Source organism: Echiichthys vipera, assembly GCF_963691815.1.
Source record: "Echiichthys vipera genome assembly, chromosome: 19".
NCBI classification, from domain to species: domain Eukaryota; kingdom Metazoa; phylum Chordata; class Actinopteri; order Perciformes; family Trachinidae; genus Echiichthys; species Echiichthys vipera.
The window spans coordinates 27,079,177-27,105,079 of record NC_139844.1 but is presented as its reverse complement, the minus strand read 5'-3'; the positions used below and the strand labels follow the sequence as shown (position 1 = coordinate 27,105,079).

The 25,903-nt window shown below is 42.7% G+C and overlaps 1 protein-coding gene across 1 annotated transcript in view; it reads left to right on the top strand.

Moving 5' to 3' along the window:
• The window catches only part of nrxn3b (neurexin 3b), a gene marked incomplete at both ends in the record, with an annotated part of 330,192 nt that overhangs the window by 282,555 nt on the left and 21,734 nt on the right, over positions 1-25,903 (top strand). Inside the window, 2 exons of the mRNA XM_083933978.1 lie at positions 5,835-5,924; positions 7,629-7,939. Coding sequence (XP_083790104.1) covers positions 5,835-5,924; positions 7,629-7,939 — 401 coding nt within the window. The remainder of the gene's footprint in view (positions 1-5,834; positions 5,925-7,628; positions 7,940-25,903) is intronic.

Below are 25,903 nucleotides of genomic sequence, written 5' to 3'. Positions count from 1 at the left end.
GGGAACGAGATAAATCCCCATGCGTCCCCGGGGCCAAACATGATTAGCCCTATCTGAGACACGATCTCCGTCGCTCTCAGAACTCAGACTAAGCTGAGTGTAGAAGCCGCCAGTCTAATTCATCCTTTCAACACCATAAATTTCAGAGCGACCCCGATAAATGATGAATTTACTCCCTGGCTTTGTCTGAAGGAGGATAGAGGGAGATCACGCAGGAGAAACAGAGGGACATGGGTGAATAGAGACGAAATGCAGCCACGGAGGGAACACAGAGGCATTTAATGGAGTAGACGACTGGAATAAGTTGACAGAAGGGGGGAAAAGCTGACATATAGACGGATAGATGGGTAGAGAAGAAGAGAAAGGGAATAAAGAGTGAGTGAAAAGTAGATAAATGACACCAGAATTGTGGCTTTAGCTGAAGAGGTCTGATTCAGCCAAGAAGAGCCAGGCGGGCTGATTGTATTGCGGAGAGACGGACAGAAAGAGAATAGCAGGGAGCAGATAAAAGAGCAGAGGAGAGCTGGATGGATGGTGGTCTGAAGAGAAAGAGAGAATAGACAGAAACTTGTAGACAAATGAATGGGCAGAGAGAGAGAGAGAGAGAGAGAGAGCAGATGAAAGTCAGGTGTGGGTTGGAAGAGAGTCGGCTGGTGCAGGATACTCATAACCAGGGGCTGCAACAGCTAGCTATGGCGCCGAGCTGTGGAATGATGATTGTTGGACAGGGCCGCAGTACATCAAATGTACTCATCATCCCCAAATAGAGAGAATGCCAGGAGCCTGTCACAGTAGCCATTTTCACAGTTTTGATGCGCTCTCAGCACAGGCCCTGTGATGGAACCCCAGTGAGATTAGTCTGGCAAACAAACTGAGTAGAACGAAGCGAGCGACCAGCAGATGACTGTCACCGTGCCAGTGTTTGTGTTGACTGAATAGCTGCTACCAAAGGGGGAAACATTTAGACGTTGTTTTGGCTGGGAGAGAGGAAAAATGGCGAAGGCATGCATTAGGGCTAAAAGAGACTCGCACAAACTGTATATAAACACAGAAATGATAAAATATTTACGGGATTAAATAGGTCTGCAGTCAGCCGCCCAGCTGTGCAACAACATGTGAATTATGCATGACGTTCGGAAATACAGTATGTCACAGAATAAATTAGGGTTTGTCCGGTAATTCTTTGCACATGTTAACATGGAGAGAAAACAATGTAGCATGTTGTCGACAGTGTATAGTAGGAATAATGTATTTCGAGTGTGATTGCGATGTCATCTACATGTTTCTCATCAACATTAAATATTAAATATTAAATATGCATGACTTAACTAGCTACATGTTGGGGTAACAAACACCCTCATTTATTAAAATCCTCAGAACCTCCAGTTTAAAAAATCCTGTTTTATTTTTAAAGAATTGACAAAGTTACGTAATTTCTCACAACCAGAAAGTGTAAAAACAAATCTGACAGTATCGTTGGAGTATTGTTGGTCTGTTTAAAAATCCTGTATTTTAATTTATAATATAATTTTACTTTAAATTCCTTTAAAAAATGGACAAAGTTACATAATTTATCACAACCAGAAACTGTAAAAACTGAAGTATTGTTGGAGTATTGTTCTATTCATATGCACTTGAAGGCATCATCTGTGGTGTCAGGAAACATAAACAAACTAGGCTTAAAAGAAGTTTATTTGATTAAAATATAATTTGAAATTCCAGCAAAGATAAAGCACATTAAAAAACATTAAATCCTGCACTCCTCAGCGTGATCACCAGCCATGATTTAATCAGCTAAGACCGCGGTCACATGACAAAAGACTTAGACTTAGACGTCTCTTTATTGATCCCTTTGGGATGAACTCCCGCAAGGAAATTGAATTTCCAGCAGCTTAAAAAAACACAAAGGAGGTATAAAAAAATACAGTGAAACAGCAGAGAAGAGAGGACAATATGCATATCACACCCCCTTCATTTCTATACTGGTAAAAACAAACGCTGCGTTTATAACGTGTAAATATAGATTCCATCCTTTTTCGACTTTTTGTTAAATACATCATCAAAGAAATTCAACTTCTAGCCAAGTTCGTGCGGTTTCCATAGAGATGCAAGACCTTATATTGCAGTAAAATAAATGAGCTCACAGTGAGTAGATGTGTGACAGGAGGGAGAAAAACACCCAGAAACTACTTTGGGTTCAGAGAGTTAAGAGTTTCACGCTCAAGTACTCAGTGAGTCGGCTTCATTCGGACTGTGGATGTTAAGTGTGAGGTCGAGGTCGTCTGAGATTCACAACAAAACCCTTAAAGACAACAAAATGTACATGTAAAACACTTAACCGACTCGTGTTATTATTGCTATTATTGTTGTTGTTGTTGTTGTTGTTGTTGTAAGTGCATCGTTGGACCCAAAAAGTGTGCTATAGATTTTTAAAATCTCAAAATGGGCTCTCTGGCAGTAACACGTCTAACACATAATGGCTCTAAATTGCTCTTTCCTCCTTGTTCTGCAGGGTTGATGAAAAGTCTTGGAGGGAATGTATGTCCGCTCTGCTTTGAACGAAAAAAAAAAAAACCTGCTAAAAACCTTGAAGGCAGAGTGATTTTATAATAAACAATAGTGCTTTTATTGGCAAGGTCGTCCATTCTGGAGTCACCTTTAGAAATGGAATATCAAATTGACAAACTAGAGAGATTTTTCTCATTAGTTGGACAATTAGCTTGTGGTGTATTCATTACGGGGGGGGGGGGGGGGGGGAGTGTCACCTCATTAATCACCCAGAACAATGTAAGGGCTATACCTGAGACCACGCCATTAGCAATGCAGGGCGAGCTTATATCCCTTCTCTCAGTTTCAGATGGGATTTCTCTCCAGCTCCAAGTGACAATATGAGGGACGGTTTGTACTTGCTGCATATCCTCCCTCTCCTGTTATTCCTGCCCCCATCCGTCCTCCTCCCCCAAACTCCTCTCCTTTCCATCTGTCCACTGGTTTCACATGCAAACATCATGCCTCCCTCTGTGGCCCTTGTCCAGAGGAGAGTGTATTTGGCTGCCACCCGAAACCTGCTTGAGATCAAAGGAATGGGGAGAGAGCCCTGCAAGTAGCTGATTAACCTGCTGGCACGCTGCAGACACAGTGCTTTAGCTCTGAGCTCCTTTGCAGCCATAACCGCACTTCTTCCAGCTGTAAGCTGAGCACTTGGCTGGTTTGTCTCTGAAAGATAAAGAGCAACGATAGAAGGATAGAATTGAGAGAAGGAGAGGAAATCGGGACGAGCTTGTGGTTTACCTAACTACTCTACAGTCAAAGTGGCTTAATGAATGGTGTAATGTTGTTGTGGTGTGTTCACCAATTATGTACAATTGTAATCAGCAGGTGAGAACCATTACAAATCAGCTATGCAGCGAGAAGAGTTAATGAGCGTTCAAACAGGGGATCTGCCGAAAGCTATTCCTTTTGAATGGGGTTAGTGAGTTAAAGGAAAAAAGACCCTACAGTGAAAAGTTTCAGACTCAACTTTTGAAGAAACGCAACCGGACGTCATGCTGCGGTGGCCGAAACGATCGGACGCTTCACTCTCTGTGAAAAGGATAGTCAGTCCGGTACAGTCAACAGATAACATCCTGCCTCTATCAATGTCACAGGAAAGTTTTTAAAAAACTATGAGGGTAAAAACAAGCTCCATCACGATGCACAGTTCCTCCATCTCTTTTCTTTCCCTCTTTCGCTGCCTTCAAGTGCTGTCGGAAATGTCAGGTTCATAACAAAGAACAACGGGGCCATGAGTGACACCCCACCGCCAGACAACCCTGCAACAGTTCGCGGGAGATGCTGAAGGCTATGTGAACGCGGCCTTATGGGTGTAAGGAGCAGCACTATCAGACTGTTTTCATTCCCACGTCACCAAATACCGATGCTTTGTTACAGCCCTCTGTATCTGATACCAGCACACAAGGCTTCTGTAAGCATCTGCATGAGACGCATCCAACTTTCGGGGGGGCGGCAGTAGCTCAGTCCATAGGTGACTCGGCTGGGAACCATGAATGGAGTGCTGACTGGTGGCTGGAGAGGTGCCGGTTCATCTCCTGGGCACTGTCGGGATGCTGTTGAGTGTGGCACCGAACCCCCAACTGCTCGGGGCACGGATCCTTTTGGCGGCCCCCTCGCTCTGACATCTCTCCATTAATAAAGGAACTCTTCTTCTTCTTCTTCTTCTTCTCAACTCTTCACCAATATTAGCAATATTAGGCACTCAAAGCAAGTGCTCCAGAACCTAGAGTGACAAAATCTGTATAGGGAGGAGGTCGTGGTAATGGGGAGGGGTCAAACAAACCCACAACTTTTCACCCCGGAGACCGAGCATTCGTGTACGTGAAGAGTCGGGATGAAAAAAGGTTAGAATGATGTCACAGGCAGAAATGGTCACACCCTGAGTCAAGTGGACGCCCTCGAGTGTGTGTGTGTGTGAGAGCGATCTTGTCAATAGATAAATTACCTGAGAGAATTCTAGCAGCCAGACACAACACCTTTCCAGAGGGCCTTTTCTCACTATTCTAAAGCCTTGCCCTTTCACTTGTGTTACAAACAATGCCGCGCCGGTGCCCTTTTGTCCTCCGAATACCTTCCCACCTGGGTACCCGGTGACGTCACGGTGTCATTCCTAATTCTGAACAGGCTTACAGTCTTTTGTCACACCTCAGAGTGTTTGACAGAGTTGAACATATCATCGTCGGTGTCGGCAGTCCTTCAGAGGGAATGCCTCTGTGATTGTCAAACTGAATATTTTATCCTTGCGCGTACACAACAAAGTCATATGCCAGAAATAGTCCACACTGAACATTCCCTGTAAAAGGCAGCCTATTATCCTAAATTCCCATGTAGCTGGAACATGTTAGCCACGGTCTCCGGAGAGGGGAATATGGCAGCTAGGGTGCAGCGCCACAAGGCCTACCACCAGTAATGATCTTATTTGTATGCATTGTCCTCAGATCAGTGGCACTATGGGACTTCCCTCCCAATAGATCTGCGGTACTTCAAATTACCACTTCCGTCTCCATTGTTGCCTCCCTCCCAGCACCCATGCTAATCAGCTCCTTCCCTCCAAATAAGCCCCATAAACTGAATCATTTTTTTGGCCCTTGAGATGTGAAAGCAGGTGGTGTTCAGTGGGAGAATTAGTGCACATTAATCACCCCCACTTTGCTTCAGAGAGAGACAGTTAATGCTCGTCTACCTACATGTTGTGTAATATGACAAATGTGTTAGAGTACCTGTTAGACTGTGATGCATTTCCTGTGTTCTTACCTTGTTCTTGCAGGTTGTTAATGCAGTTTGTATTTCCCAGGATTGCCATGGATATGTGCGGAGCCCGGGAAGGGACACGGAGGAAGACAAAAAAATGAAAATGAAAAATATAAAATACATTTTCGAGATATTGCAATGGTTTTGCAATATTTGGCAAACAATTGAACGCACACACACCCGTGGAAGAGGGTCATAGAATCGTTCTATCTCAAAACTATTGTTAAATCTCCTTTTTTCAACCTTAATTTTCTCTCATCCTCCACGTCCCTCCCCGGGCTCTATAGATATACGTACGTTGTGCTTTGACTCCATGGATATTTTGTTAAATATACTGTAGGTGTGGAGTGTGCTATATAAATGTGAATTTTAAACATTTAAACTAAAGCTACGTGAAAAAAAAACCATAAAGCTTTTATAAATATACCTAAACAAAGATAAAAGTCATTCTAAACCACTGTATAAATGTGTGATGTCTGTTGCCGTTGCCAACTGTTTCAAGCTGTTTGTTAAACTCTCAAACTTTAAAGGCAACAGCGACATTGAGCGCTATCAAATGGCAAATAAGAAAATCCCGTTCAAATATACCCGGCCAGTAGAAGATTGGCTTCAGGAGAAAGGTAAATCTTTATCGAACTTCCAGAATGTTTCTCTTTTTTATTTTCTGTCATTTCATCGGCTTGTTCCCTTTCAACCTCTGCGAATGAATAACCACCCCCTAAACCCTTTAAAAAACAAGTAAAACAGAGCGTTCTTTTGTTCTTTCCTTTGTCTTAATTTTGATTTATTTCCCTGTTCTTTGTCATTGTCAGCTTTTTAAATTGTGTTAAATCATGGTGTCCAGTTAAAGGGACTGGGAAGAGCTTTTATAAACAGTACAGCAATAAGATGTTAAGTGTCAAATGCTCCTAATCTTTTGTACAAATTGACTAAGAGACGGCATTATCTGTGCTGCAACAGTAAGCCGATTGTTTGGAGAGGAGAATTAGCTCCCTTGGCTCAAATTCTCTGCAATGTTTGAGAACAAACTAATTAGCGGGCATATCCCCCTGAAAACTTTCCAAACAGCAGGTGCTTCTCACTGCTGTAGTATATCTGATTGTAGTTACACACATCACACATGATAAAACCCTCTCCTGTTGGGTAATGGAGAGCTAATTGGAGCCTTTTTGACGGCAAAAGCATCACGGAGAGCACGCAAGGATGCACTTCACCCCGATAGAGTTGCGCTTCTCCATCACTGAGATTGTCAAATCAGCGGCTCGTTGATGTTTAAAACATCCTTTTTTTGGTGCCTATTAAACTCTCTTACTCAACATAATATCATTATAAACTGCATTTTAAAGTCCATTGCACATAAACATCTTAACCTGATTATAAAGTCCCTTTAACAACCGCTTAAACAAAGACGGGTCTGGAAAGCCCCATTACTGCTGCATGCATGACTCCACACGTGTGATTTCCTTTGCGCTTCTGTGACATGAACGTCCTCCCCCTGTCATTCCCACGCCCAGTGTATTATGCATTACAACTGCAACTGCCGCAAATGTGACAAGCGTTCTGTATTTAAATGATACAAAAGGGATTTTTAATTATGATTCCTGCATTGCGGAAGTTCGGTGTATTTTTCATATCATAATTAATGCATGAGCTGTGTGTTTTGACGATGATATTTCGGCTTCTTCTTATGAAATTCGCTGTGACGTGTAGTGAGTGTGTATTGCTCGTACTTTATCATAATATGCCAAACCTTGTATCCATATTTATTAATCATTTTACCGCATGACTCCACTGTTTTTGTCCAGAGAATATTAAGAGCGCCTGTGGAACTTGTTCCAACTCATTTTTCAATTTTTCTTTTTCACACACCTGCATGTCATCCCTCCCTTACGATAAAGCTGCTATACTTTAGCTGCAGAGTGTCTGTGGTTTTCAGCATGAGCAGTCTCTTTCAAGGGTGCTTTTTCCTGTGTGTCAAAGGGAAAAAGCCTCCCTACTGTAGGTAACAGTGCTTATAGCTGCAGTCTTTTTAAATGAACAGAATGTCGGGGTTGTGGAGAATTGATATTTCCATTTGTCTGTGGTAAAGCATGCTGCATCACCAGTGCACTCGTAACCATTTTGCCCCAATCCACACTCATTTAATCAAGCAGTAAATCAATTGTGTTAACAGACATGTTGAGTAATGCATCTCGCAGTCAAATCGCAGCTCCTCTTGAAGGCATGTCAAAACTAGAGCTTTTCATGACAGCTTTATGTGATTGTTGTCACAGATCCCTCCATCATAAACATATTAATACTCCCTTCCCTCCCTCCTGCACCAGGCCGCCAGCTGACAATCTTCAACACCCAGGCCACTATCTCCATCGGCGGAAACGACCGGAAGCGACCCTACCAGGGCCAGCTCTCCGGCCTCTACTACAACGGCCTCAAAGTCCTCAACATGGCCGCCGAGGGCCACGTCAACATCAAGGTGAACGGCAGCGTGCGGCTGGTGGGCGATGTGCCGGTCAGCAGGGGCGCAGCACGCACCACCACCTCAGTGCCGCCGGAGATGTCCACCACCTTTATCGAGACCACCACCACGCTCTCGACGACGACCACCCGCAAACAACGCTCACCACCCACTATTCAGGTAAGGCGGAGAGATGTAGTGTGTATGCTTCTGAGTGTGTGTGATGTGTGTTTGGTGAGTCACGTGTTCCTATTTGAAGGTGGACGGCAGATATAATAAACACGGATGCCCTTGAGATGTTCAAGAACTACAGTAAAGTACACATCTACTGTAATTAAGCTAATGCTAACGTTTTGTGTGTAACCCATAAAGTAATACACGTGTCTCTGCAAGCCCGGTCCGTAGGATATTTAAGTCGACATGATGAGAAGAGAGAGTTGGATGAGAAGACTGATATCACTCTCATATGTGTCCGTTCAGTATGAAGCTGCAGCAAACAGCTGGTTAGCGTAGCTTAGCACAAAGACTGAAAATAGGTGAAAAAAAAACTTTTTCTCTCCGGAGATAACAAAGTGCGCCTACCAGCACCTCTACGACAATTTGAAGTTTACGGAGAGTCAGACTTGGTCAGGACCAAGAGTACAGAGGGTAACTACTAAGCAAACACAGTAAAGCATGTTAATTATTGAGCTTTAGCGGTGTAGCTTTAGCGGTGTAGCTTTAGTGGTAATAGCGTTGATTCTCTGTCCCAACCGTTTCTTTCTGTTTCCAGTCTTTATGTTTAGCTAAGCTTCATATTTTTACTCTACAGACGTGAGAGTGGTATCGATCTTCTCATCTAACTCTGGACAACAAAGCAAATGAGAATACATCTCAAAATGTCAAACTAATCCCATAAACCCACTGTTTACCAGAGTGTAGTATGTGTGGAGTGGCGTTCAATTGCATAAGAACACCCGCTTTCCGCGTTGTGTGGAACAACCTGAGTTTGCGAAAGTAAATGTTTTGTTCTCCTGATTATCAGGTTTGAAAAGGTGACAAAGTGAAGTGTTGAAAGGAAAAAAACCCTCTTGTCCCTCCTCTGCTATTTTATTTATTTCATTTTATGTGTTTTTGCGACGTGCGTGGGCGGATTGAGTAGCCGTGTTGCTTTTTGCTCTGATTGATCAGTCAAGGTCAGGATACTGTATTTCTCATTTTAGGAGGATTAAAGTGCTGCTGTTCATCGAGGTGTGAAAAGCTGCCCTCGCCACTGCTCCCTTTCTCTACATTCCTCTCTTTTACTCTGTCTCTGTCTGTCTGTATCTGTCATTCAACCAGTCCCACCTAACAGAGGCCTTTCTCCAATACGTCCTGAGTCTGTGCCAATGAATGTCACCGCCGTGCCAAGAAAGTAATCATGCCAAGCAGTCCTCTGACACCCAGAGGACAAATTGAACCATTCGTTGTTCATATTAAAGCAATAACTCTCCCCGAGGGGGTGAGACGGGGTTGGGGGAGAGGTGGGTGGGTGGACGACAGACAGGGACCACTGTTATCAGTCTCTTCACCTCAACAACAGATTGCTTGGCGTGCGGTGATGATGGCCCCTCATGTCAATCCTGACACTTGTATGTCTCTATCAGTGAAAGTGTGTGTGTGTGTGTGTGGGTTGGGCAGAGTCAGAGCTTCTGGAAAGCCACTAAAACCTAACTTCCAACCTTTATATGTGGGGTTTGATGGTCTGGCGCAAAAGCAAGGCAGTCCATATCCGTTCTGTGTATGCAGCATCAGTAATCCGCCGTGATGATGACTGAGCTGAGATACATTACACACCACTGTCTCCGGAAACATCAACAAGGTCACATCCGATAATAAGAAATTGTGGCATCACTGAGAAAATGGCATTTTGTGTCATAGGCTATTAATATCAAAGGAGTCAATAAAGTTCTGCATGCTATGAAAGAGCTTTTATACAAAGCACTCTCCATTTCAAGGGGAAAGGACGAAGCTATACCTCTTGACTGTTAGATGCCAGATGAACCTGCGCTTTGGTAATTCAACTATAACAATGTAGGGGTTGGTTGTTTTTTTTTGCCCTCCCTAACTTTTCACTTTACTTTCGCCCTCTTTCCGAGAGTACGCCTTGTTCATTCTTCTTCCACAAGCTTTCATGGAAGTGTCCGCTTTGATTCACACCGCTGTGGCGTAGAATTTCATTTGCCAAGGCCTTTAATTTTACAGTTCCCCAGTTGGCTGTCAAGTACCGTGGTGTGAGAGGTGAGGAAAGGACCTGTACCAGTTTGGCAGATTTCTCCACCCCTCAGGGTAGTATAGGGGAGTTGAGGGAGTTCAGCTATCATTAGTGATGTACTGCAGTGCTGAAAAAGAGCTATAGGAATCTGACACAGAGCAGGACTCGCAGATGTTTTAGGAGCAGGGTGGGTGTGTGAGTGCGCTTCGACTCCAATGTGTGTGTGTTTTGGTTTCTTCTCACATATCTATTTTTGTCCACTTCAACAACATTAGCTGTTTCTTTTCCAGAGGTGAGAAGTGAGAAATCCCTCAACATCTCAGGATCAACAGGATGAGAGACAGGGGTGGGAAGTGGAGAGAACCAATCTCACGCTTAATTAATGATAGCTCCGCGGGGACGTACCCAAAGACACGCTCTCTCTCTCTCTCTCTCTCTCTCTCTCTCTCTCTCTCTCTCTGTACATATATATATATATATATATATATATATATATATATATATATATATATGTATATATCTCTGTCTGTCTGTCACTGTATTACTCGGCCTTTGTAGGTCAGGTGGTCCACTGAGGGACCAAAGACTACTGTAGGCATGAAAAAGATGTGTGTTTTTAAGGTTTCACTTCACCTGAACTTAAAGACCAGATGAGTCAACTTGAATCATTTATAAACAGGTCATTATTTTAAGTATTTTAAAGGGGCTAGTATCACACGATCGCCCCCACGTGAGAACCGTGTGTCCACACCTTTTTTCAGTGTTTCCTTTAAAAGAACTAATTCAGCGTCAGGATGATTGTTTGGTATTCAATATCGCTGCTTGCAGCTGTTCATCAGAACAACTTTTCACTCGACACAGCACCTTGGGTTGAGTAATACACCTGCCATGGCCGAGCATTCGTGTCATTAGCTAACAGCTAGCCATTTGGGACCAGGCTATTACTGGGAACAAAAGCATTCATTACGAAAGTTACATCGCTGATGCTCGAAATGTTTGAGTTGTAAGATCTTAGTCGCTTTTTCTTCATTCATTCATCTTCAACCCCTTGTCCCTGTCGGGGTCACGAGGGGCTGGAGCCGATCCCAGCTGACATCGGGCCTGAAGAGGGGTCCATCCTGGACAGGACGTTAGTTTATCGCAGGGCACATAGAGATGAACAGAGACAGACAACCATTCACACCTACGGGTGATTTAGAGTCATCAATGAACCCAACACCTGCACGTCTTTGGACTGTGGGAGGAAACCGGAGAACCCGGAGAAAACCCACGCAGACACAGGGACAACCTGCAAACTCCACACAGAAGGGCCTGTTCTTTAATGTATTGTATTGAGTGACCGAGAACTAGCTTCAACCCACCATGCCGTTTGGAGTCCCCTACTACAAAATATGTTCTACAGATCTCAAGAGCTCGCATTTGACACGGCACTTCCTTGGGTCCTCAGCAATACACCCACCTAGTGTGAAGCTGATTGGATGAACAGTTGTTGAGAAAATAAAAGGACGGACTGACAGAGACAGACAGAGACTCCTTCCATTAAAGTTAAACTCACCCACTGAACGTTTAACGCCTTTTTTACTTACTTTAATGGATCCACAGCTTATGTATCTTCTCCACATTGGTCCTACCAATTTTCATTACATCATGTATATTCTAATCTGTGTTTACTGCAAACACTGTGTTCTTGCAATAGAAAACACAACAACTCTTTAGTATGAGGGGACATAGATGTGGATAAGTTGTTTTATTTTGTATATTTTGAATCAGTAAAAACAGGAAATAATGAGCCTAGCTAATTTTTATATCAAGCGCTCAGGTTCTTGTACAGAGGTAGAACATGGGACTGAAAAGCTTGGCGTTAAAAATAAGTAAGTCGACGATTATAACACAGCATGTGAGATAGAAATAGCCATTTTAATGAGTTTTTGCCACGTCATTTCTGTTTCTTCATGACTATTATAAACTGTGTGAGACCTGGCATCGGATTTGTCCCTAATCTGGCTCATTCTGAAGATCACGCCCACGCCCCCCAACAATCTTGCTCCCAAAGCCTGCCTATCTTCTGAAGATTCAACCCGAGTCATCATTCTGTAGTTCATCCATTTAACAGTGGGAACATCTCTTTGATCATGCGCCTCAGTCAGAGGAGGGTGACTAATGCTAACCATGTTTGCTTCAGCTGCCTGCCCTCGACTCTTCCCTGCACTCTGTGTGTAGCCGTGGCAATGCATGCACACAGAAATGCTAACATAGCGGAAGGTTAATGTCACTTGTTGGACTGTCGTAGCCCATGGAAGTTATGCACATTACATTTCTGCTCTTTATCATGCAGAAGTAGAACTGGGAAGTTTACCGTGAACCAATCTCACACTTAAAAAGCCCTGTGCTTTGCTCTATTCCATCATCATAAATATTAATTAGTTCTTTATTGACTTGACAAGACGAGTAAATAAGGTCTGGAAAAGAAGTAATGCGACAGCCAATATATATATAAACAAGAATAATGGAATAAATACTATCCTCTCATAAACCTGTTGACTTTAAGCTGCGTTTTAGCCTCATGCTGCTTTTGTCAAGCAACTTGTTCTCTCCGAAACAATACACAGTTTGACGTGAGCGCTGCTGGCTGTCTGAGCTCCAGTGTTTGTAAGTGGTTCATGTTGAAATGTAAATGACTCGACAGTTATTTTAGAAAGTTACAAAATGCACAACTGAAATTCCTCTAGTAGCTTTCAGAATGAAAAGCCAGTAAAGAGTTGGAACTCCAACAAGTCTTTGAGAGTCCTGCTGCATATGTGTGTTGCTCAACAGTGAGCTGTCCAAAAATCGGATAAATTACTGCAAGTGATGTAACTTCAAGCAACAGTCACCAGAATAGAAAAGTCGGCATTGTACATTTCTGCAAACCACAGATAGATTGCATCGATGTTTCTGAACTGCTGCAACCTTGTCAGGACCCCCTCGGCGCACTTGGTAGTGACACTCCACGGTCACAGTTTTAAAGAAGTGTACACTGTCATGGATTCAAACAAAAACTACTTGGTTCGGTTTAAGCTACAAAACTTCTTGGTTACGTTCAAGCTACAAAACTTCTTGGTTCGGTCTAGGAAAAGATAGTAAACTGAGTTAAAATAAGTATGTCTTTTATGAAACTTAAGTTTCACTCTCACACAGACCACAGTCTAACCAGAGTTTAGGGCTCATTAGACTTTCATAGCCCACTGCTCATCTCTGCTTCAGGCTATCGGCTCAAAGCTACATTGGCCGCTACTAGCATAACACCCAAATCTTCAACTGAGCTGTTGGCTGTCGAGGTGCATGGTGGGAAAGGTACAAAGAAGAACAGTGAGTGCAATACATAGACGATATCTCTGGTTCCGGTGCATCTGTTGAATGTTTGAATCACTTTGGAGGCCTATTCATTTCTTCAACAGAGTCAGAAAAACCTTTTTGTGTTTTGACTCTCGTATCCTCTTAGTGGTCTTGCAACCCATTTGATTTATTCTGTGATGCCTTCAAATGGTTTTCCCTGGCTGGGAACCACTGATTTAAACAATTCAAAGTTTTGAGTTCAGACTGGAAACTGAGTGAATCTGCGACTGGACTAAACCTGTTTATTCTTTTTTTTATAAATTTAAGAGACAGTGTAAATAACCCGTGACATGTACTTCCCCCTCTAAACATGCTGCCAGATGTGTAAGAGTGCTAATGTTGCATCAGTTCCTCATTGCAAATTCGTTCATTAACCCCATTTTGCAATATATCGATTATCAATCCAGTTGATAGTTGAAATGTCAGTCATACATTTACTCATTCTTGTAACCGAGAATGTTTAGAAGCTCCTGATGAAGAGAATTTAGGGACCGAGAAAACTCACCATGACCTTAAACAGGTACAGCATTTTAAGTAGCTACCACTTGCTGGTTTGATGTGGGTAGTCCTTTCGGGAATATGCATTAAAAGCAAGTCTGTCTATCGCGGGAGATCGATGTCTCTCGCGGGAGATCGATGTCTCTCGATCTCAATTAGCTTGAGCTGCTGGCCCGAGATGTTTGGGAACAATTAGTACAGGAGGCTGCAATCTAGCGTACCATGGGGGGAAACAGCTGAGGGAGAGACACTGAAAGTGATTTGCATGGTTGCCGTGTTAAAGAAATTGCTCACGTCCATCATCTTCAAATGGCCTGGCGCTCAGGAGACGGGAAAATGAGAGGTAAATTGTGTGCGGTTTAATTGGCCTTTTTTTTCTGCCGAGAAGCGCTTGGATACACATTCCATGATGGCAATAATATCGCGTTTAAACGACCCGGATTCTTCTTTGGCACGGTGTTATTTCTGTATTTTCAGATTATTTTTGATAGATACTACGAGGTGGAGGGAAGTTTAGAGGGACAGGATTAATCACACAGCAAAGGTCATGACCCAGAATCAACGCACAATGTTGCAAGATAAGATTTTGCACACTAAGCTGCCAAGATACCCCCCCCCCCCACACACACACACACACACACACACACACACACACACACACACACACACACACAGACACACACACACACACACACACTCTTTCCCTCGACTCGTTTCTTCTACTCTAGCTAAAGAACATCAGGGATGTTGCTTAACGCCTGGGGAAATATGATAATCACCGATTTACTCTCTCTTCAAGACGTAGCGAGGGAGGCACTGTGCAGCATGCCGCGCGTCTCTACGTGGTTATTTGCTACATGTTTGATGAGTGTATTCACCTGCTCGTGAATACACTTATCAAACAGCATAGACAGGTGTGTGAGTAGGCGGTGTGACTGCTGTTAGTCGTCTTTACTTCTCTTAGTTAATGAGTCTCTGTGATCACCCTCCCTCACCATCGCCCACACCTGCCAATAATTTTGTAAAGGTCAAACCGGTTTCTTTGGTCCTTCTTCTGTTTCTCTCTCTTCTCCTTTCTTACTCTCTTTCTGGGTGCACTGCTAGGCACCCTTGCTCCCACTGAGTTCTGGGAGATGAATGCTGGAGGTCTGCTAGTTGCTCAGTAGGTCCAATTAGGAGATAGCAGACTGATGGGGTACCCGCTGGTGTGTGTGGCTCATTAAAGGGATAGACAGCACACACACACACACACACACACGCACAGTTTGTACAAAGATCTCTTGATCTTTGTCTCACACATCTTCATACACGCTTGACCAAATGAAGCTACTTGCATATGTTCGTCCACACACACAGTCTGAATCTGTCAGCGACTATATCCGCTCACATTGTTAGAGAGCAGACGCACAATAATATCAAAGGATTTTCGGTGCGTGATGCCAAATCGTTCCCCCCCTGCCATCAGCCTGACAAACTCATTCCAGCACTGTCATGCATTGTCTGTCTCCCCCGTCGCCGGAGTGTGTATGCAACGCTCAGCTGCGACTTTCTTTATGAATTTTTCATGCAAGAAAAATATGTACAAAGAAGTATTTCCATTAGACTTGTCTGAGTGAACGTGTTTGTAGATGTTTGCAGTTTCATGTCCGTAGGTCATGTGTGTGTGTGTGTGTGTGTGTGTGTTTGTGAGTGTGCGTTCAGGGCAGTTTGTCTCTCAGTGTGTGAGAACCAACAGCTAGCTCCAGGGGTTTTTAGTACCACAGGGGTTTTTGTAATAGATGTCCCCCATGCCTCACAATACAGCTTATATGGATCCTTAGGGAATGCTTGTGTGTGTAAACCTGCTGTCTTGTCATCCTCCACTGTCACAGCAGGGCACTCACACACCAAGGGACAAGCAAATAGCACACATCAGTCACACACAGACAGACACACACACACACACACACATACAAACAAACGCATACACACTGTGCAGCAGTTTGTTTCTGAGGTGACCAGCAGGACATCGGGACATTCTCTGGGCGGCTCACTTCTTGCTGTGTTGCCTCCAGAGACGACTGACTGGTTATAACGCGCTACACGTGTCTGAGTAAGGAAACTACACTGAGAGTGGTAGTGAATGCCAGTCCCAGCTATGCACATAATTTAATGCAATTAACATTAACTGAGGCGACACCAGTGACGTGCGGTCAGGGGAGGCAGGTGAGGCTGTGCCTCCCCTGTCATCATCAGAGGAAAAAGAAACGAAATAATAAAATAACACAAGTATTAATATTTGTCCTCTGGACTATAATTTTGGTGTGGTTCTTAATGTATTTTGACCGTTTTTATAGTAAAAATCGCAGAAAATTCTGTATTTCCTGCTTAAATAAACGGAGTTTCTTCGGAGACGAGAGGTGAGGCACGGACAGCCGAGCCTCTCTTCAGATTGCGCAATCACTCACAAACTGGATTGAGCGCGTGCAAAGTGCGCGTGCTTGTTCCCATTTCTGTTTATGTTTCCAATATGAAGGTTGAGGACACTTTTATGGAATAAAAGCATACGTCTTCTTTTCCATGGTGTTCAGTAATATATTTTAAGTATGTGTGTCATATTTACATCTTATTGATATAAGACATAAATCCACAGGGAAAATGCTTGGCTTGAGGCAGACAGTACCTCTGCCTCAAGGCAGGCGGCGATAGTGAGCAGCCTGATAGCCTGCAGCCAGGTCACGGTGAACTCTGACCTGTGTGCAAAAAGTAAACACAAGAAGTGTGCTGTGCGACGCTGTAGAGCTTAGCGACAAGCTGTAATTTCTCGCCCTGAAAATGGAGGATTTGATTTCTAAACTAAGACATTTTTCAAAGCTGGACTTTCAGTCAGTAAAGGAAAGATATACTGCAATATACAGTTGCACTTGTGTTTTAAAATGGTTTACAGCATCCTATTCTCTCCTCCTATCCTATTGGCATCCTACTGGTTTGTAAATCTGACTTGTGAGTCAGTGCCTCCCCAACCCCAACCCTCACTGCACGTCACTGGGCGACACGGTGATGTGGTGGTTAGCACTGTCGCCTCACAGTAAGAGGGTTCCTGGTTTGAATCCCTGCTGGGGCCCTTCTGTGTGGAGTTTGCATGTTGTCCCCGTGTCTGCGTGGGTTTTTTCTCCGGGTTCCCCGGTTTCCTCCCACAGTCCAAAGACGTGCAGGTGTTCGGTTCATTGATGACTCTAAATCACCCATAGGTGTGAATGGTTGTCTGTCTCTGTTCGTCTCTATGTGTCCTGTGATAGACTGGCGTCCTGTCCAGGGTGGACCCCGCCTCACGCCCGATGTCAGCTGGGATCGGCTCCAGCCCCCCGTGACCCCGACAGGGACAGGAGGTTGAAGATGAATGAATGAATGAACTTTAACTGATCACTTTATTTGTCAAGAGTATCTAAATGTATTCTAATTATAGAGCTTATCTGTCTTTAAGTTGCTCTAATATTTATTTTTTAAACATCCCAAATGTTATTCAAGGCGTCACATCTCAAATCCTGGATCTTCTTCTCTCGGTACAGATGTCATCCATCTTCAAGCGCATGGCGGTAGACTTGCATTGATTGTCAAAGTGGAACAGTCAGTGTTAAATCCTGTGCCAAGCCATTTTAGAAGTTGCTGTGAGATCCCACACTCTTGGTGGTGTTTAATTAACTATTTTCCAGCACAACGGTTCTGGGCACAAATCTATTAGAAAAGTTCGACTTCTCTTGCCAGTTTTCTCTGTTCCTTTTTTTATCAGACTTCGAAAGTTGCTGCTTTTTCTGCTTCAGTCATTTACTCCTGCATCACTCTCTTAGCACACACGATTATGCAAGCGTCTCTCTCCTTAACTAGCTTTTTCCTTGTTGTTCTGCTTTAAATGGATCCTCCAACATTTTGGGAAATGTTCTTATTAAGGTTGCATGAGAAGATAAATAATACATTTACTGCTTACAGCAACTGAGAAATGCTGTTCTCGTTAAGTGGCTGCTTTTATAACTCTGAATCAAACCCAGCTGACTCCTGGGCGTGGTGGTCATTAGCCTGATAGCTAACAAGCTACAACACGTAAATAAAAGATGATGAAAGGTTTTGTTTTTATTTGACTTTGGCAAACGCTAGGTGATTCACACTTTCTCTTGTCTTTGTGCCAAGCTAGGCTAAACATGTCACAGAGATGTCTTATATGTTGAGCACAGACATGAAGTTGACATTGATCGTTTAGTCTAATTCTCTGTAAGACAGAAAAGTGACACAGTTTGTGAAGTATTAAGGTACCTCCCCATCTAATGAATCTCTCTGGGCTGAGTACTGTATGTGAAGAGCTGATGTCCAATGACGTGTCCATTATCAGGAATTAAATGACAACGCAAAGTCCATTAATTCCATATAATTGACACCTGGAAGGGCGTTACACCACTACCATGGTCACTTGCGAAAGAACAAAAAATGAAGACCGTTTATTTATATTTTCATGTGTTTCACACTCTTACCCGGGTAACACCGGAGGGTTCGACTAACATCTAGAACAGGGGTGTCAAAGTGATCCAGTAAAGGGTCGCTGTGTCTGCAGGTTTTCATTCCAACTAAGCAAGAACACACCTGATCCAACAAATCAACTGTGTGAAGAAGATTCAGGTGATTGCATGACTCCAGTCAGGTGTGTTTTTACTCTACTGGATCACTTTGACACCCCTGATCTAGAACAATCATTCCCTTCCCATAAGGTTCTTATGCAGTAGTAATGTTGTTTATTGCTCCAGTGAATAGGACAAACTTTGATAGGCTATGACCTGGCAATGGGAGTTTTTTGCAGTCCGCTTAGCCATTAGAGCTATGAGCTAGAAAGTTAATGCTAACATTATGCTAGCAGATTCCAAAGTATATAACATTATGAACGCATAAACTGTAAATGTTAAAATTGACAGTATGTTCAACAATAAGACAAGCTAGCTCTCCAGGCATGTCATCGTCCCCAGCTCAATATCAACAGTTTCACAACGGTACTGTCACTAACAGCCTGAAGTATATGTTAGCTTGTTAGCGTATGGCTAATAAATTGTAAAGGCGCATGTATTCAAATTGGTAAACATACATATTCACTGGAACTACTTAGTAGGTGTCCAATGCCATTTTTAATGGACACCCAATCAGAATCAAGTATTCACACAGACTTCTGCATAATAAATCCTAACTTCAGTGTTTGAGCTACAGCAGCACTCACACCGGTGACTTATTCCACGGTGGCAGTAATGAATCTCTGTTCTGTGAATATGTTTGCTGTTCACCTGTGATATGACTGTGTGAATTTACATTTGCGTTATGGGAGAGAGAAAGAGAGTGAGACCACATCTTTGCGGGGATATTCACAGATCTATTTATGCATTGTTGCCTCTGTATGCACACAGTGCACCATGTGTCTGCTAGAGTCAATAGGATTTAATTAAATATGTATCGCGCAGACGCAGCCTTTGATGTTCCACAGCAATAATGTGTTCTGTTTCGTTGCTCAGCCGAGCTGTTAGCGGGGCCCGGTAATGTTTCTCCTCTGTGCCCGGCCCACAGAGACCAACCACAATGAAACCTGTTGCTCCCATGTGACGCGTATGGATGCATACGGCTGTGTGTCTCTGCGTGTGTGCGCGGTTAGTCCTCTCTAAGTGTGTGAGCAGGCTGAGGTACCGTGGGAGGGCTCCGACGTATAGCATTTAAATAATTTCTCTTCTGGTTAGTGATTACGTTTCAACTTTCATCTTCTGAAAAGACACTAAATCGAATGCTTAATTTGGTTTGTGCTCATTAGGAACCAAACCCAAATGGGACTCCTGGCTAATTTGGGAGATGTAAAGCTGCCAGCATTAGACATTACATAACGCCTGCATTGATTTGGCGTTACAGTCTTGAAGTCATAATAGCATTTGACTGTGAGAAATACAGCGGTATTGAAATGGGAGCTCAAAATGGAGTCCACAAGGAGAAAGTGCAAGGTTCAATATCAACTGCGTGTTTCAGTCTTCACACATTGTGCATAGAAAGCCACCTGTTTCTCCAATCCAACATATTGTCTTACTTATTGATTGTATTGTTGCAATCCGGCTGTTAAGTCGTGACGTAACGCCCTTTCAAAATATGATTCCCGGGTCCAAGCCTTTTATTTCTACAACGCCGCCGTGCCATGTTCCCCGTTGTTTGAACAGATCTGAGTTTTTAAAAAACAACGTAATTGTCATTTTACCTCTTTCTCATCATTTAAAAAGGTGTTTAACAGACGAAAGAGGTGATGTAATGGTTCACATGTTTGACCTTTGTGTCTGTTTTGTTTCAACAGAGCATTTGGACCCAGAAATCTTATTTTGAAAGGGTGTTACGTCAGACTTAACAGCCGGATTAGTGAGGTCAACTCAGGTTTATTTATGAAGCCCTAAAGTCCCAAACAGCAGTGCAAACACGAGCCATCCTAGATTTAGCCAATCAACACCCGTTCACAAAGTGGATAATGTGGAATTAAAACAGAATACAGGATTAAAACAACATCGTTTCAGAAGTTAGAAGTTATTGAACTCCATGGGGTTGTGCGTTGGAGGCGATTCATTGTGAAAAGCGTGGATTAATTGACCCTAATGAACCACAATTCTACTGTTTCATGAATGCAACTCATAACTAATGTGCTCAGTTTAATTCAAACCCTGTTAAAATATATATATTTATATATTCACCACTTATAACGCAGCTCTCCAGAGGACGTCACACGTAGATCACATCAATTCACAATGAAGACAGAGATGTTAGAAGAGAGGTTTTGTGTTCACAGCCACAGAGGATCAAATATTAAATAGAAAATGTATATGAATATGATTATTAGATAGAATATTAAAGAGGAAACGGACAAAGCTGCGAACATAATCAAAGGGAACATTTGGCACTTTAAAGTCCAACCGTGTGAACAGACGAGCTCCTGTTTCCTCCTCTGTCTCTCGTAATGATGTCATCTCACGCCCAATATGAGTAATATGCATTAATATTGATATGCAACATGATTTGATAACAATCTTGGTAAAGAGTTAATGGTTTTAGCCTCTCAAATGTGAATGTTTCCTGTTTCTTTAAGTCATTTTTGATAGTTAAATAAAAAGCTTTGGGCTGTGGTAAAACAACACAAGCACATTATGATCTTGACGGGTCATGATGTTCATTTTTTCTCTATTTTCTGGCATTGAGATTCATTTATTAATGAATTTAAAATAATGACCCTATTTTTTGGATTAAAGTCGCTCCGGAGTAAAAGTGTCACCGGCCGAAAATGCAGAATAAAGAAGGAAAAGAACAAATATGAGTCGCACTAGAGTTTAAATCCAACACCAAGAAACGACATTTCATCTTAAAGGCAATTTAAAATAAAACTAGAACAGAGAACAACAGGCTGAGTAAGTGTTTACGTTATATGACGCATGAACAACGAGCTGAGAACGTGCCTGGTGTCATTCACAGAACTATAACATATAGAACATGCTCTACGTTTACCAAACACTCTGTCACTGCTAATCACACCGAACTATAACATATAGAACATGCTCTACGTTTACCAAGCACTCTGTCACTGCTAATCACACAGAACTATAACATATAGAACATGCTCTACGTTTACCAAACACTCTGTCACTGATCACACAGAACTATAACATATAGAACATGCTCTACGTTTACCAAACACTCTGTCACTGCTAATCACACAGAACTATAACATATAGAACACGCTCTACGTTTACCAAACACTCTGTCACTGCTAATCACACAGAACTATAACATATAGAACATGCTCTACGTTTACAAAACACTCTGTCACTAATCACACAGAACTATAACATATAGAACACGCTCTACGTTCACCAAACACTCTGTCACTAATCACACAGAACTATAACATATAGAACATGCTCTACGTTTACCAAACACTCTGTCACTGATCACACAGAACTATAACATATAGAACATGCTCTACGTTTACCAAACACTCTGTCACTAATCACACAGAACTATAACATATAGAACATGCTCTACGTTCACCAAACACTCTGTCAGTAATCACACAGAACTATAACATATAGAACATGCTCTACGTTCACCAAACACTCTGTCACTGCTAATCACGCAGAACTATAACATATAGAACATGCTCTACGTTTACCAAACACTCTGTCATTAATCACACAGAACTATAACATATAGAACAAGCTCTACGTTCACCAAACACTCTGTCACTTATCACACAGAACTATAACATATAGAACATGCTCTACGTTTACCAAACACTCTGTCAGTAATCACACAGAACTATAACATATAGAACAAGCTCTACGTTCACCAAACACTCTGTCACTTATCACACAGAACTATAACATATAGAACATGCTCTACGTTTACCAAACACTCTGTCACTAATCACACAGAACTATAACATATAGAACATGCTCTACGTTTACCAAACACTCTGTCACTAATCACACAGAACTATAACATATAGAACATGCTCTACGTTTACCAAACACTCTGTCACTAATCACACAGAACTATAACATATAGAACATGCTCTACGTTCACCAAACACTCTGTCACTGCTAATCACACAGAACTATAACATATAGAACATGCTCTACGTTTACCAAACACTCTGTCACTAATCACATAGAACTATAACATATAGAACATTCTCTACGTTTACCAAACACTCTGTCACTGCTAATCACACAGAACTATAACATATAGAACATGCTCTACGTTTACCAAACACTCTGTCACTAATCACACAGAACTGTAACATATAGAACATGCTCTACGTTCACCAAACACTCTGTCACTGCTAATCACACAGAACTATAACATATAGAACATGCTCTACGTTTACCAAACACTCTGTCACTAATCACATAGAACTATAACATATAGAACATTCTCTACGTTTACCAAACACTCTGTCACTGCTAATCACACAGAACTATAACATATAGAACATGCTCTACGTTTACCAAACACTCTGTCACTAATCACACAGAACTATAACATATAGAACATGCTCTACGTTTACCAAACACTCTGTCACTGCTCACACAGAACTATAACATATAGAACATGCTCTACGTTTACCAAACACTCTGTCACTGATCACACAGAACTATAACATATAGAACATGCTCTAGGTTTACCAAACACTCTGTCACTAATCACACAGAACTATAGCATATAGAACATGCTCTACGTTTACCAAACACTCTGTCACTAATCACACAGAACTATAACATATAGAACATGCTCTACGTTTACCAAACACTCTGTCACTGATCACACAGAACTATAACATATAGAACATGCTCTAGGTTTACCAAACACTCTGTCACTAATCACACAGAACTATAGCATATAGAACATGCTCTACGTTTACCAAACACTCTGTCACTAATCACACAGAACTATAACATATAGAACACGCTCTACGTTTACCAAACACTCTGTCACTAATCACACAGAACTATAACATATAGAACACGCTCTACGTTTACCAAACACTCTGTCACTAATCACACAGAACTATAACATATAGAACATGCTCTACGTTTACCAAACACTCTGTCACTAATCACACAGAACTATAACATATAGAACATGCTCTACGTTTACCAAACACTCTGTCACTGCTAATCACTAAATACACTGAACTCTTCTTCCTCGCTGTCACTTCTGAACAACTCCGACAACTCAACGGTACGGAAGTAGCAGCTAGCATCTTTTTTTTCACAACGCACTTCTGCCATGACCCGCCCCCGCCCGATTTTGATTGGTTGACGTGTGTGTGTGTGTGTGTGACGATTGCTGATATACGTCTAGTCTCTTACGTGACTGAGATAAATAACAGCCCGGGCTGTTATTTGATATTTTACGGTAATGTGTTAATAATTTCACACATAAGTCGCTCCAGAGTAGAAGTCGCACCCGCAGCCAAACTATGACAAAAACTGCAATTTATAATCCGAAAAATACGGTAGTAGTTGCAGCTCTTCTTGATGTTTAAAATGCAACATTAAGGTAATCTTAATGTACTAAATAACATCCTTATAAAGTTATGTTTTTTCATTCTGCTTCATGAAACTGGTCTCCAAGCAGGAGTAGTGTTACCTTTATGTTGTTGGAGGACCAGTCTCAGGGTCTTATGTATCCTCAGTGAAATGGAGCCCTTTCCATTCCTGTCTTGCCCTGACTTCCTCCTCCTCCTCCTCCTCCTCCTCCTCCTCCTCTTCCTCTTCTTCCCCCATGCTCTCATCTTCTCTCTGCCTCTTCGTTGGTCACGGCTTTCAGTGCAGCTCACCACCACATCCACCTGAATTCCTCCCTTCCTCTTTGAAGGGAGAACCACAAACGGTAACACAAACCATAACTCTAAGCTGTAATTGCTCCTCCAATTTCACCTGAGGATGGCTGGCTGAAATTTTTCTTCCATCTTTTCTCTGCTTAACTCACACGCGTCTCTTACCATGTGACCACCCCCTCCATCTTCTAGCTAGTGTGCGTGTGTGTGCGTGTGTGCGTACACATACATGTACTTTATGTGTGAGTCTGTTTGTCACGGGGCTTCCCTGATGACCTTGTACACTGCGGCAGGGGGGTGATTAAGGATCAGGACCAAAGACCGTTTCCTTTTCCATGGGAAGATGAATGACCCTGTTTGAAAGTGGCTGCCTGTGGCCTCAGGGCAATTAGAGTTTGCTGTGAGCCAGCAACCTCACTGCTCTGTGTACAAAAGCAGGTCCTTGAGAACAAGAGAAATACTCGGCACACACCCCATTCTGCTAAAAAACAACACACCGCGGTTATGGTGAAACAAATGAAATGCATTTTCTTTTCTTTCTTCTTTTCTCCCTACCCCAGCTATTTCCCCTCCTGCTCTCCACACCCACCTCTCTCAAACCCTCTTTTCATTTCGCCGTAAACCTGAAAAAACCTGGGAAATGTGCTGACTACAGGAGGCCGCTGAGAAAAGGCCCACCGAGAGTGCTCATTTCGAAATATCAATATTTGATCTAGGAAATCATTTAGCATTTGGCTTTGGCCCTACAAGTTGACTCTGGAGCTCATTTAGTCGTAATTTATCCAGTATATTGAAGGAGAGGGTTAACACTCCCAGCCTTTTTTGCACTGAGCGCGTTCGCTTGCATCAATATTGTCACTAATGAAGATCAAACATCGTGATAAACGTTTTATTAGAATCACCACCGTGTGTTATTTTTAACATGCTTCTGTGCTGCCATTTCCACCCCCACCCCCCCCACACACACACACACACACACACACACCCCGTCATCCACCCCCATTTTCTCTCTGATAAAGCATCTTATCTGTCACGGAGCGGGGAGCATGAGCGAAAAGAGTTGTGGCAGCCTATTGATAGGGATATGGCCTAGTGCCATTGATTCCCCTTGTAATACAAGCCTCTCCCTTGTCGGCCTGTCAAAGCCCAGATCGGACATGATAATGCGCACATCAGACAGCCGTCAATAGAAAGACGAAGCTTCCGCCATGGAGATGACTATCTGATTTTTATAGGAGGGCCAGTGGAATGGGAGCTATTGAGATAGCGAGAAAGAGGAGATGGGAGCTGGTGTCAGTCTCACTTTTGGTTCCCCGTCGCTTTCGGCGCCATTTTTTCAACCTGGAAAATAGTATGCATCCACATCTAATATGTGTGCAAATATATATGTCCAAGGTGACCAAGGAGCACCTCAGGGATGAAGAAGTTGCTTTGAATTGTGTCTTTGATTTGCCCTTGCCTCGGCTGTGTCACTTTGATCTCTGAACATGCAACCACATTGGATATCCATGGCAACTGACTGCCAGGATGAGGCGCTTGAGGAAAATTGATTTGTTTGGGGTTTATTCCCATCAGTACAAAAAAAATCAGCTTTAGCCATTGGGCACCCTGGCATTGCAAATAAAGCCAATTGGGTTTGATAACATGGATGTAATGTGGATCTATAATGTTG